At 47.7% G+C, this 14,439-nt stretch overlaps 1 protein-coding gene across 3 annotated transcripts in view; it reads right to left on the bottom strand.

Annotated features, from left to right (window-relative positions):
• Positions 1–2,532: 2,532 nt before the first annotated feature.
• LOC117005605 (discoidin domain-containing receptor 2-like) overlaps positions 2,533–14,439 on the bottom strand; it is a 57,987-nt gene continuing 46,080 nt past the window's right edge. For 2 of the 3 annotated variants that reach the window (XM_033077482.1, XM_033077483.2), the window contains exons 13-17: positions 11,290–11,411; positions 10,752–10,949; positions 7,439–7,673; positions 5,217–5,366; positions 2,533–4,096 (exon numbers count right to left, since the gene is read on the bottom strand). In XM_033077482.1, coding sequence (XP_032933373.1) covers positions 3,956–4,096; positions 5,217–5,366; positions 7,439–7,673; positions 10,752–10,949; positions 11,290–11,411 — 846 coding nt within the window. In that variant the 3' untranslated portion in view covers positions 2,533–3,955. Of the gene's footprint in view, positions 4,097–4,432; positions 4,471–5,216; positions 5,367–7,438; positions 7,674–10,751; positions 10,950–11,289; positions 11,412–14,439 lie in introns of all 3 variants that reach the window. The other variant, XM_033077484.1, reaches the window with a different exon arrangement.

Here is a 14,439-nt window from a genome sequence, read left to right as displayed (position 1 = left end):
AGCCATGCTGCTACTTGAAGCAGTTGTTCTGTTTGTCATGTATGGGATAATGAGACTGTCTAATTATCAAGTACTTACTATGTAAGTTTTAAAACCAGTTTTTCCATCAATCTTGAGCCTTTTTGCAATTTTCTGTGGTAGTTGTTTGCTGTAGAGGTGTGGTTCTTGCAGGACAGCAGCTTTAAAGGATGGAGAACTTGTGTTGATTCACTTCCCCAGGTGTGAACCCAGAACTGTCACATGCAGGACCTGGAGCTTTTATTTCTTTGCTGTATGAGCAGTGTCAGCCTCAGGATCAGTTTGAATTCTGCAGATGATTTCAGCCCTACTGTGATTCCAGTGTCACAGGAGGAGAAATGATTGAATGAGAGGTTTCCTTCAGGAGATTACAGCTACCCAATCCTGCTGTCTGTTTAGAGAGCCCTTTATCTCCTCTGGGGCTGAGGTGGAGCCTCAGGGCAGCCCTGCCTTGGTCTGGCTTGGCCAGAGCTGGGCAATGAGGGATCCCAGGGTGCTTTAAATTCCAAACTCTGCCCACAGGAGCTGTTCTGGAGGCAGCAAAGGCCCCAAGCTGTGCTCAGGTGCTCTCCCAGCTGCTGAAGGTGGTTTCTGATGTGATGCTTCTGTTTCAGAACAACTCCAGCCACACGTGCCCCAGTACAGGTTTCGCAAGAGGGACAAAGTGATGTTCTACGGGAGGAAGATCATGAGGAAGGTGAGGCCACCTGGTAAAACCCAGTTTGGGAGGTGTAAAATCTGCAATACTTCACTTGTTGAGCCTGGCCCAGGTCCTTCAACCTGTAAAATCTCACTGGGATTTTGTGGTGTCTCAGAACTCCTGCAATACTGACTGGATTGCTGATGGAGCAGCAGTAGCTTCTCTTTCTGGCCAAACCTTTCCTCTTTGAAATGAGGGTAGCAATAAACCAATGAGTGTCTAACTCCTGTAGGGAGTTCATGATTGTTTAAACATCCCAGAATCCCAGACTGGTTTGGGTTGGCAGGAACATTAAAGATCATCTTGTCCCACTATCCCAGGCTGCTCCAAGCCTCATCCAACCTGGCCTTGGAGACACTTCCAGACATGGGGCACCCACAGAATCTCTGGGCTACCTGTTGAATATTTGTTAAGGTGCCTAATTTCCCTCAAACTTACATCTGAGAAGATAAAAATGCTGTTTTTCCCGTGGTGCCTAAATGGAGAAATTTGGTATTTTCAGCCTTTATAAAATGCACTCGAGTTTGCCCAAATACCCAAGCTCTGATCAGGGGCAGCCCTGCCCAGCAAAGCCCAGGCCTGCAGGGTGGTTCTGCAGGGGAACAGTGGCTCAGCTCAGAGGGGCACAGTCAGACACCAAGAGGCAACACAAGCACAGGATGCAAGGGAAAGGCCCACCAGGAAAAAGTTCTTCATAGGCACAGAGCAGCCCTGGGACAGGGTCAGGGATGGCATCTCCAGTCTCAGAAATTTTCAGAGCCCAGAGCACCCCAAGGGAACTTTGAAATTAGCTCAGCTTTAAGTGGACAGGTTGATAAGGGACCTAGAAAGGCTCCTCCCAGCCTAAAGCACCCAACTTTAACACTGAGATGAAAAAGTTGCTTTTTGAAATGCAGCACCAACAACCCCCAGGCCCATCCAGGTCCCACCAGCACGAGGGGATTTGGGCTGGCACCTTTCCAGCATTTCCAGAAACTCCCTTCAAAACTCTCTTAATGGTGAGTGGCTGCTCCCTCCAAAGCCAGGGGTCACACAGTCCCTGAAGAGCTACTGAACAACCACACCAAAATGTCAGTTCTCAGGGCAGACACCTGGGTTCACAAAAAGAAGTGCAAATTCACTTTTGTCAAGGTTATCATTAGAATTTATTGATATGAGACAAACTTTGTATGTCACCATGTCAATGGAGGAACAGCACATCCAGATGTCACAGAAGCACAGAGCCCGTCCAGGGACACTCCACACCCTGGGAGCTCCCAGCTCCAGAGCACAGGACACCACACACATGGCTGGGTGGCACTGGGGACATTTCCTGGGGCAGGAATGCTCCAGAAATACCTTGGCTGAGTGGTTTGCCAGACAGCAGCACTCAGCAGGCTGGCTCTGACTCCAGCAGGGAAGGGCAGCTCACCCCAACCCCCTCCAGTCACAGGGGGCAAAAAGGAATTCTCTTTGGGGGTGAGATTCCCTGCAGGGAGAGGAGAGCACTTGGGCTCTCTGGCTGCTCAGCCCTAAAGAGGCTCAGAGGAGCAGCTGTGGTGGGGACACATCCCCAGCAGGGCAGCCCAGGCACAGCTGGAGCCTTCCCAAGGAGCAAACACAGCCATGCCATGCTCCAGCCTGGTATCTGCACACTCAGAAGCAGAGTTTTTCTTTTAGCACAATTATCCCTGTGTTGTAACCACTCAGACATTCCCCTCTCAGCAGTGCCCCTTCACAGCACAGCCAGCCAGTAATCTATGCTTGTGGCTAAGATGAAAATTATCTTTATAATCTTTACTGGAAATACATTTTATCCTGGATTCTACTTTTTAAAAAAAGCCAAATGCTGAGCTTTCATCTTCTCCCAGCTTATGAAATATTTGGTTTGGTCCTATAAGTATCTTGCTAAATGATTAGAGGGAATAGCACAGTATTCCCCAGGCACCTGGTAAATCCACAATGGATTTATTGTAGAAACACACTGAATTCTCTAACTCATTCCAAATGGATTTCAGAGCTCTCCAAAACCCTCCAGAGAATGAGCTGTTTGTGACAGGACACACAAAAAGCAACCCCAAATTCAATGAGTAACCAGCCTGCACTGAGATAAAGGACAGGGGATGTGCCAGCCCAGCCCTGGGGGCTCTGTGACAGTGACAGAGCCTGAGCTGCCCCTGCCTGCCCATGGCACCAACCTGGCACACCTGGACAGGAACCTCTGGTTCCAGACACACGTGGCCTGTGTGCTCCTCCTGTCCCTCTCTGGGAGCTGTGACAAGTGACAAAGAGGGTTTTGCTCTCAGCCATCCACTTCCACCAAATCTAAAGTTCCCTCTCCCACCTAACAGCATTGATTTAGAGATCTCATATTGATGGGTAATTATACAGGATTAATTGCACATCAGTCCATTGTGGCTACAAGTTCATTAGGTTAATAAATCTACATAGTGACAGTAGTACAGTATCAGCTACTTCTCAATACAAACTCCCTACCCTAACCTTAATTTGTAGGTCAGAGGAAGATCTTCTAACACAGTGACCTCCCATTGACCTTTAACATTCATTTTAAAACCATTTTTTTCTAGAAAACAAAACAAAACAAAAAAATCCAGTGTGGGGAAAATGCACATATATAACCAAAGCAGTGCTTAACAACCACAGGAAAACAGAACATCATCTTGGACTCTTGTTTCAGCATCTTCTGTGGACCCTGGCAGTGTCACTCCCAAAGGGTTCCTAAATGCTCCGTCAGTTCCCAAGTCCATTAAACCATTTCCCAGCTCCAGATGTTCCTGGCCTCTCACCATTGTCTGTAGCAAGAGCACACAGAAACACTTGCTCATGTGCACAAGACTTCCATCAGATTCCATGGAATAGCTCAGGAAGGCTGCAGTCTTTCCTCCCAGACTCCTGCTCTCGAGTGGCAGCACTCTCACCGACCCGAACTTCTCTTCCAGCCAGGAGAGAGCTCCAAGTCCCTCAAGTTTCACTCATTCCTTTTGCCCAAAGGTGTGTGGGTATCCAATAAAACCCCTCTCACAGTATTCCCAGGAAATGATTCAGAAGAGGAGATGATTTTCCAACCAAATGAGATCCTCTGGTCCTGTGTGTCAGACCATGGCCAAGAGAATGAGCAGCTGCCATGGACGTCCCAACTGCAATGGGGCCCAGTCAGGGAGGGTGGCCTGACTGTGAGGGACAGGCAAAGAGACCCCAAAGTCACTCTGTTCTCAACAGTTTGCCTCTTTCCTGGACTCAAATGTTTGATTCCATTTGTTCTAGCAGGAACTGGTGGATCATGTCAAAAGTGGGACGATCTTTGATATCCCTGCTCCAGCATTTCAGCATCAGGTCAAACACAGGGTTAGGACACAGAGGAGTCTGGGAGAGATAGATCTGAAAGGAAGAGAGTCACAGTATTTCAGTGGGGTTCTCACAAAGGAACTGAGCCTTTACTAAAGTAACACCAAAAGACAGTTTCATTCCAGGTTTGCAAGACACAGCCACCATGCAGTGTTTGGAATCACTCCAGCCCCAGTCTGGCAGCAGAGTCTGGACAGAGCCTCTCAAACAGCACCACGGACACTTTGCCAACTTGCCTGATGAGCTGGTCACAAAACAGGCCTTTGTCCCCCAGAAAACATGAATGCTTCTGATTTGTCTTCCAAGAGACAGCAAAACACAAACCAAAACCAAATTTACCACAATAAAATCCAAGTACTTTCAACTCACCGTAGACAACCCATGAGGCTTTCTAAGCATCGTGACAGCTTGTTAGCAGAGACAGAAAAAACACCTTTTAGAGCTTATCTACAGCACAGCTTGGCAGAATGATTTGATTCTCCCTCTCATTTTTTAGGCTTGCTTCTTTTAGGCTCCTGGCTAATCACTGGTATTTGGGAGATGGTGAGTGAACCCCTCATCATTTTATTTCCCTTAATTCTCTGGTGCTAAAGGTGAGTTTTGGGGAGAACTCTTCTGAACTGGTACTCCACAGCTTTGGGTACTGAGGAGCTGGAGTGTCCTGCAGCATCACTGGGATCTATTGAGGGCAGCAGCAGTGGGGACAAAAAAGCACAAAAGCCCTTCAGCAGCTGGAGAGGGCCTATGGCTTCTTGGCATGTGTGGAGATAGTACAGGGAGAATGTAATCCCCTGGGAACTAACAACTGCTCCTTCCCACCACAAGTCCCTCCTGCTTCCTCATCTTCCAGAAGCAATGCTGGTGGGAGAGTGCTGACAGAGGGAAGGAGAGAGGATTGTGTGGGAGAGCCTGGAAAAGCTGAAGACAGGGCAGAGTGAAGTGGTTTAGAACAGGAAAGAAGCAGGACAGGGCTGAGGGGTTCTTCCAGTGCGACTCCAAGGGAGAAAAACTGGTGCAGCAGTGAGCCCAGAAAAAGGGGAGGAGAGGCAGGACACAGGTGAGAAGATGAGTGGAAGCAGAGGCTGCTGCAGAGGAGGTGAGGGCAGCAGGGTGGGAGAGGCTGAGGGAAGGCAGAGCCTGTTGGGATGCTCACCTGCCTGCCCTGGCTGCGGAAGAACTCGCCCGTGTTCTCGATGACCTGCTCGTCCGTCAGGAGGCTGTAGGGCTGCTCCTTGCACAGCACAAACATCTCCCACAGCGTCACCCCGAACGCCCACACGTCGCTGGCCGTGGTGAACTTGCCCTGTGGACAGAGAGGATCTGCTCAGGTGCCTGTTCAGTAAAATCCTTCCAGTCTGCACCCTGTACAGCTCAGCATGAGGATGCACCTGGGGAAATGCTCCAAAAAGAGCCAGAGGTGACTGCACACACACAGGGCTGTTTGTAGGGCAGCAGCAGCACCTGGGGGTCCCACAAGCCCTAAGAAGGAGCAGTGTTCACAGGGGCAAAGCTTTGTAACAGGGAGCAGGTCCCAGAGAAGGCCAGAGATTTCTGTGCCTCTTGAGACAGTCTGCAGCAGAATCAAATAAACTGATGGAGGGGGGACAGTCGCTGGCTACCTCCACCCAAAAGAGCAGAGCTCACAGAAAAGCCTTTGAAAGGGAAGCAAAGCCCTCAGGGTGCAAGCAGAGTCAGAGCAGACTCCAGACTCTTAGAGAAAGGCCCAAGATAATTTTGGTTTTTGCACATGTAAGAAGCCAGTGACAATCTTCTCGCTGTCCTTGTTTTCTGTCTTCAAAAAATGTGCCCAAACTGGCTGTGTTTGGAACAATGTGTTTCTGGAGAAGTAAAAAGATTGCTCAGAAAATAACACAAAACACTTGAGGGGCTGGAGGGCCTGTTTGGGCAGAAAATATCCCAGCCCCATTTCACCCAGGCTTATCTGGCAACCCTTGAGTCTGTCAAGGTTTGGAAGATGTTCACACGGGGAAGATGGTGATTTATGTTTAGATGATTTATGTGATTTATGGTTTACATGCAGCCATTTCCAGGAAGAGAGGGTGGATTTCAGAGAGCTTGGGCCTGGCAGCCTTTATAGCAGAGGTAACTACAATTTTTCTGGGTACCTGGAGAGGATGTTATAAGAAAGCAATTCACTAACTACTACGAGAAAAAATATTTGGTCAAATATCCTCCAGAGTGGATGCATTTGGGCTGTGGAACAATATCCTGAGGGGAGACAGCAGGACCCTTAAATGTGAAGAAAACTCCATAACTTCAAGACCTGGCACTTGAAACTCATGTGGTTTTGTCCCTGCCCCTCTCAGCTTCACAGCTGGGGGAATAAGCAGAGAAAGGCAACTTCCTTAAAATTCCAGCAGGAATGCCAGGCATTCATGCCCAGATGGGGCCTGAGGGATGTGATGCCAGCCAGAGAGACCTGGACAAGCTCGAGCAGTGGCCACAGGAACCTCAAGAGGTGTCACCAGTGCTGGAGCTTCCCCTGGGTCAGGACAACCCCTGGGATCAGTCCAGGGATGAGCAGATGGAGCAGCCCTGGGACAGGACCTGGGGGTGCTGTGGGGCAGAGCTGGACCTGCCCCAGCCCTGAACCCCCTGCCCTGGGCTGAGCCCAGCGTGGGCAGCAGGGCAGGGGGGATTCTGTCCCTCTGCCCCTGGGCTCAGGTGAGACCCCACCTGCAGAGCTGCCCCAGCCCTGGAACCAGCACAGGAGGGAGCTGGAGCTGCTGGAGAGTCCAGAGGAGGCACCAGGGGGATCAGAGGATGGAGCAGCTCTGCTGGGAGGAAAGGCTGGGACAGCTGGGATTGTTCACCTGGAGAGGAGAAGCTTTGGGGTGAGCTCAGGGTGGCCCTGCAGGGCTGAAGGGTCTGCAGGAAAGATGGAGAGAGACAATTGACAGGGTCTGGAGTGCCAGGGCACAGGGAATGGCTTCCCACTGCCAGAGGGCAGGGATGGATGGGATATTGGGCAGGAATTGTTCCCTGGCAGGGTGGGCAGGGCTGGCACAGGGTGCCCAGAGCAGCTGTGGCTGCCCCTGGATCCCTGGCAGTGCCCAAGGCCAGGCTGGACATTGGGGCTGGAGCAGCCTGGGACAGTGGGAGGTGTCCCTGCCATGGCAGGGGTGGAATTTGATGGGCTTTAAGGTCCTTCCAACCCAAACCATTCCATAGCATTCTGTATTTCCAAGGGCATGCTCCTTTCCCAGCATATGAGTTATGTCTGTGGATTTCTCACCAGGGGCCATGTGCAGAACACATATTGGTGGTGACTGGCTGGCACAGAGCTGTGCCACTGCTTCAGGGGCACAGTGAGGGTCAATGAAGGAAGAAAGAGAGGCTTTGTGCAGTGCCTACCAGCAGGATGCTTTCCCAGGCCATCCAACGGATGGGCAGCACAGCTCTCCCCTGGATCCTGTAGTAATCCCCACTGTAAAGGTTCCTGCTCATGCCAAAGTCTGCAATCTTGATGGTGTAGTTGTTCCCCACCAGGCAGTTGCGAGTTGCCAGATCCCTGTGCACAAAGTTCAGAGATGCCAAGTACTTCATCCCTGAGGCGATCTGGGTGGCCATGTACAGCAGGTTGGAGTGGCTGCAGTAAAGGAAAATAGAACAAAGAGAAATCAGTGGAGTTTCCCCACACTCAAGACTTTATTGTATTTGATGTGTTAGTGACCTGTTGTTTTATTTTCTGCCATAGGAGTGGAACTAAACTGTCTCGTTCCAGGGCATGAACAGCCAAGATCCTGGGCTGACTAAGCAGGAACAGACAGGCTGTCCCTGAAATTCAGGCCTTCACAACCTGACATCCTTTAGATTTATGGTTTTTTCAATATCAGACAATCTCAAGATTTTCAAAGAGTTCATGCATTAAAGCACCAACTTTTTGCAGAGAAGCATGAAAAATTAAGCTCAGAATCTCATATCTTAAAAACCACTTGGCCTGGTATTTCAAACACCACCACTATTGAATGCTTATATTAACATAAGTGTGTCACTTCACATTAAAGAGAGTTGACTTGGTTTTAAATATGCTAAACATTACTGAAAATAGAAACAGATGTATTTTCCATCTAATTTAATTTTAATTCTTCCATTAGCTAAATGAAGATAGGACTAATAAAGCTGCAGGATGTACAGACAGAGTTTGGACCATCAGACTCAGCATTCTTCCCATACTATTGCTGTGTGCTGCTCAGCCTGTTTCCCACTGCTGATGCTCAAATGCTTCACACAACCAAGTGCTCCTCAGAACACATCTGATAAACTGCTCACTATTTGTATTTTTTCAGTGAAGGTCAGAAAAAGAGGCCTTTGCCACCAGAACAAAGAAAAAGGAGACTATCACAGAATCATGGAATGGCTGGAGTTGGAAGGGACTTTGAAGATGATTTAATTCCACCCCTGCTATGGACAGGGACAACTTCCACTATCCCAGGTGGCTCCAAGACCCTTCCAATCTGGCTTTGGACACTTTCCAGGGATGGGACAGCCACAGCTTCTTTGGGCACCCTGTGCCAGGGTCTCACCATCCTCTGAGTAAAGACTTTCTTCCTAAAATCTAATCTAACCCTGTCCTCTGGCAGTGTAAAACCATTATCCCCATCCTGTACTACCTGTCTGTGCAAAAAGTCCCTCTTCCCACTTTTTACAGGCTCCAGAGCAGTAACTCTTCCACTCACCTGTACCCCAATAACCTGGCTGTTGGCACAGGAATGGGCACAGGCTCCAAGATCCCAGGTTTTCCCTTCCCCTGCTCAGCTCTGCTTCCCTCTCTGCCTGGTGCAGCTCACCCCACCTGATCAGCCCCATCTTTCCTGTCCATCCTAAACCCTGGCAGGTTCCCATCAGCAGCTTCCTCTTGGTTCTTGCTCCCCTGTTCAGGTTGCCAAGGCTCCACACAAGCAGCTCCATGAGCAGAGGGGCAGGATGGGTTGGGGCAGGATGGGGTGGGACTGGGTGGTACAAACTCCTCAGCAGAGTCATTGTGCTACCTCAGGGCAGCACCCCAAAGGCAGAGGAGCAGAGCTGCCTTTGGAAGAGCAGCAAAGCTGATGGAGAAGCAGCTGGGGGGGCTCAGCCTGGACCTTTTGGCCCTCCACAGCTCCCTGACAGGAGGGGACAGTAAGGGGGTTGGGCTCTGCTCCCAGGGAACAGGGACAGGATGAGAAACAGCCTCAGGGTGTGCCTGGGGAGGAACAGGTTGGATATTGGGGAAAATTCTTCACCATAATGTTGTCAGGTCTTAGCACAGGCTGCCCAGGGCAGTACCCAGTACCATTCCAAGAGGGATTTAGAAGCCATGTAGCTGTGGCACTTTTGGCACATGGTGGCCTTGGCAGTGCTAGGAGAACATCAATGATCTTAGAGGGTTTTTCCAACCTAAATGATTCTGTGACCAGACAGCCAGAGACAGCAGGGAGACGCACTTCAAATACCAAAGAGCCATAAGGACTTAAGAATGTGTGATCCCTGTGCATGAAGGGGCTGATCACCAGCTCTGATGCACCAAATCCTGGGTCTGAGAGCCAGGTGGGGCATTCCCCTGACATTCCTGTCACTGCCAGGACACAAACCCTTCAGAGCTGCCTCTGTGTGACATTCTCTGCCTGGGAGGGACAAATGGAGAGGCTGAAGGATCGGGGGAGACAATGAAAAACTAGAGGTAGAGACAAGTAATGGAAAGCAAGCAAGGAAGGACAATGTGAGTGACAGTGTTAAAGTCAGGTGAGAAGTGAACAGGAGATAGAAAAAGAACATTTTGAGTCTTTGGCTGGGAAAAAAAGGCACAAGTCTACAGGTGAATGAGGTTTCAGATGGGCAGAAAGGGCAGGAGGCTGAAAAGAGCTGGAATCTTTTTACTCAGAGGCAAATCCTCTCTCCTCCTACAGCTCCTGGCATGTCCTGACTGCAGGACACCAGGTTAACACTCCTGACAGGACCTGGCAGCAAGGCTGGTGTTGTCTGGCCACAGTAAGACCCAGCACATCAGAGCTTGCTCTGCCTGCCTGCCTTATGCCTGACCCACAAATCCAAGTGATCCTTTGGGGAGGAACACACCAAAGGCTCAGCAGTGCTGCAGCTCCTGGTCAGGGCAAGGCTCCTTATCAAGCAGAATATTAGTCCTACATGACTCTCCTCTGAGGAAAGCATTTCTGCAATAGCAGAGATGCTTTTATGGCAGATTTAATCCTTCCACTGAGGAGAGAGACAAGTGCCACTGCTGACAAAAAGTGGTTTTCTTTGCCAAATATTCTCCTTCTGCTGGCTGATGAAATCTTCTCCTGACTGAAGCGCCACACTCAGCTCCTCTCATGCAATATTTTCTGGACACCAGAGAACATATGAACCTTATTAAAAGCCAAGAGACATTCTTGATTTTTATCCCAAAATTCTTGCTGTAATGCAACTGTTTTTCATATCAATGAAATATTTGATGCAATCCCACTAACATAAAGAGATGGTCATCTCAACAAATACATCAAAGATGGTTTCTGTGACCAGAACAGCTCTGTCAGGGACACTTCAGGGGTACACAGAGCTCCAGAGGCCTCAGGAACAACCCCACACCAAGCAGGGCTGGCATCCATGTGCCATGGCAATGGCACAGCAGATAAAACTGGCAGCTCTGTATTGTGATTATCCAAACAAGACAGGCAGCTTCTCTTACGTGACACAGGGGATGTTGTTTGAAATGGCAAATTTGCTGTAGATCTCCCTGTGGGACAGGAACTGGTTGAGGTCTCCATTCTCCATGTACTCTGTTATCATGCACAGGGGGTCGTCCCGCACGCACACGCCCAGCAGCCGGATGATGTTGGGGTTCTTCAGCCGGGACATGATCTTGATCTCCTTCAGGAAATCATTTCTTGGAAAACAGAAAACACCTTTGAATCCCAAACTGTTCCTTTGTCTGAGGACAGCACAAGTGGTGTGTTCTCAGTAATTTACACTTTGCACACACAAGTGTGAAACTGGTTCTGAGCTCACGGTCAACACTGACCTCTCCCAGAGCAGGATTAATGCTGCATTTCAGGCTGATATTCCAGCTTCCCCCACCCCATTCCCTGCTGTGTCCTGCTCCTTCCATGAACACATGGAATACACACCACAGACACACAACACTCCCACAGCAGTCCCCAGGGTTCACCTGTGTTTGGGAAGTATCTGCTTTCCTTCCAGCTGGTTGGAACTGCAGCTGCACTTACCTGGCTGTTTTGTTGACATCTGATCTCAGCATTTTCACTGCCACAAGAACTGGCTGGTGAGTGAATTCTGAGGATGAGACTCCCAAGAATTCTAGCAGGCCATCAGCTTCACAGAGGTGCACCTGCAGGGCAGAGGCAGCTGTAAGAGCACACACAGGCAGAAAACCAGAAGAAAACAACATCACAGCCAGGTTGGTCACTGCTGGCAGAACGAACAAGTGAATGATCTGCTGAAGGTGACACAGCTGTGATTAGAAATGGCCCTAGATCCTGACATAGCCCATGACACAGGAGCACATCCCCAAGGCAGATGAGTCCCCAACACACTGGGTTTGCTGCACTGGTGCAGCAGCCTGGGGCAGTCCAGTTCCCCCAGCACCTACTGGGGATGTTCAGGAAAGCCCCTGAGCCTGGATGTGTCTGCTCTGCACTAAAGCACCTCACATAACCCCAGATCCATCAAACCATGGCCAGGCTTGAGGCATTGCTCAGACTCCACTGAGGGGTATTCAAGGACTACAGCCAGTTATCCAAAATCCTCAAATTCCAGGGAACAAAAAAAAAAAAAAAGATAAAAGTGTGTGTATATGTGTCCCTGATATGAACACCTCACCTGTAAGAATACCCAGAGATAACTAAATACTCTAATGACTATACATAATTCCAAATTTCTTCCAATAAATGAATTATTAATTATATGAAATTACTGCCAGGGTTTTACAAAAAGGGGTGACAAGACACTTAAGAAGTTACCAGAATGTGCATCCAAATGGAGAACTGGGTGGGGAAAGCAGACAGACCTGGGAGTGTGGATAGGAAAAAGGACTGGAAAAGAAGGACTAGATGTGTCAGTCAAAGATTTGCAGCAGTGAGAGGAATGTAACAGGAGCATCATGAATTTTGTATGAAGAGAGCAGCAAGAACTTATGTCACAAGCATGGTGAGGGGAAAAATGAGACAGCAGAAAATGGGACAAACTGCAGAATGGGAACAAAGGTACAAAGATGCTGCAGTCCCACAGAGAATGAATCTGCTGTGGGGAAAGTACAGTCATGAGACCTGGGACAGGGAAGAGCCACAGGACTGAGCACAGGTAATTCCAAGGTGATGTGTCACCAGGGAAGGGTGGTGGTGCTTCCTTGGGAGAAAGGAAGACAAAAGACTGAAAAGAAGGAAAAGTAGAGACTTGAAAAAAGCAATGAGCCCTGTTTCTAGGAACACAGAGCCAGAGCAGTGGAGCAGAGTATGTGATGGCCAGTTTGGGAAAGACTGAGGAGGTGAGAAGGAGAGAGGAAAATTTGGTGCAGCACATATGCGAAAGAGCCTGTGATACAGGGAAAGAACAGGCTCTGAATCCATCCTCAAGGAAAAGGGAGATGGGAGAGCCATCTCCAGTCAATACAGAGGAAGAGTTATTACAGTTGTTAGAAGGATAGAATGAGAAGAAAGGAGAAACCAGAAGCAAACCAGTGAGAAAATCCTCTCTATTCCACTTTTGGAGCACAGAGCAAGATGCAGGCAACAGCAAAAAGGGCTGCACTGACAGCCAGGTGAGGAGGCTGAAGGTGTCAGCACCTCCTCACAAAACAGTGAGCCAGAAAGAAGAGAGGAGACAGGAAAGGGGCTGGGCTAGGGAAGGTGGGGTGTCAGAATGGAGGAACCACAAAGATGGGCACACCACAGAGCAGGAAGCAGTCAGTGAAGGGCTGTGGTTGACAGAATGTAATAGAGAAACAGAATTTAAGACTGTGAGTGAACAAAAACTGAGAAGAAAAAAAGACAGTGAAAAAGTATGAGCAGGAGAGGGAAAGACCTGCTCAGGATGGAGCTCCAGATGGTGTGAAAATGAAGCAGGGAGAGAAGAAAAGGCGAGGTGAAGATGTTGACAGCTTGAAAGGAGCTCAAGAGCAAAGGGAAAGCTTGGCAATGACAGATGTGTGCATCATTGTGCCTGAGGCTGCTGGCCAGCTGGGGCTTGAGCAAGCAGCAGTGCCAGAAAACATGAGGGTGCCACAGTGCTTGGGAAATGTCTGTCCTTGCTTGGGTCAGTGTGCAGAGCACCCCCAGACCCTCCCTCTGGACTGTGAAGAGTTTCCAAACCCACAGGTCTAAAGGTGGGTGGCAGCCATGACATTTGAGATGTCCATGGAAGATGTGAAAGTCTGAATTCCCTAGGTGGGAATTATCAGAGATAGACAGCAAACAGAAAAAGTTTGCAAGTTCATCCATTGCTGAAGAGCCCAGTGGTACCAGCAGAGCCTCACAGCTGCACAAGGCTCAGGGGCTTAGCTGGGGGATTGCAGCTCTCCCCAAGGGCAAACACACATTTTAAATAAAACACTGCAACACAGAACCCTCACTCCCACTGAGGAATTAGAAACTTTTAAAAATTTAATTAAGAAAACTGTTTTCTTTCTAATTATAGTTTAAAAATTAGAAAGTACTTTTAGTTAGAATAATATTGGATAGTTTTGGTTTCAAGTTTTTAACTAAGTTATTAGTTACATAGGAGATTAGTTAGTAGTTAAAGATTTAAACTTATTAATTGTGGTTATATATGAGGACTAAATATATAAAAAGTATGACTGGCAATTTATAGAGTTGGGGTTGTGATAAGGATGAATATTTTTAGAAACTACAAAAGAAGTAAGGTGGCAAATAATGAGATTACTTATAAAGAAGTATACAAAATTTGTGTTTTAACTATTATTGTAGAGGAAACATGTAGTTGTTTAAATAATTGGCATAATTTTATTTTAATATAAATTGTTACAATAATGTAACAATATTATGTTACAATAATGTTTTTAGGGTTGAAATCCTATGGGACTTTTATTTAAATTTAAAATAAACTTTATTTTTATAATTACTAAGTTAATTACAATAACTAAATTGATTGTAGGTTTTTAAACTTAAACCATATTAATTAATTTAGAACTTAAAATTTATAAAGTTAATTTATATGTAAATAAAATATGAATTAATAATTATTGTTTAATTTGAAGTGTTTTCTTAAATGTATTAAATTGTTAATGCAAATTAATATTTTGAAAGTTTAGTTAATTTACACTTTTTAAAATTTGTGATATTATTTCAAATTGTTTGTTGAAGGGAGTAGAAGATTCATCAGAAGATCCCTCTCTGCCAGGT

Source organism: Catharus ustulatus, chromosome 21 (genome assembly GCF_009819885.2).
Source record: "Catharus ustulatus isolate bCatUst1 chromosome 21, bCatUst1.pri.v2, whole genome shotgun sequence".
Classification (NCBI taxonomy): Eukaryota; Metazoa; Chordata; class Aves; order Passeriformes; family Turdidae; genus Catharus; species Catharus ustulatus.
Note: the sequence above shows the minus strand (reverse complement) of the source record. Positions and strands in the feature narration are given on the sequence as shown.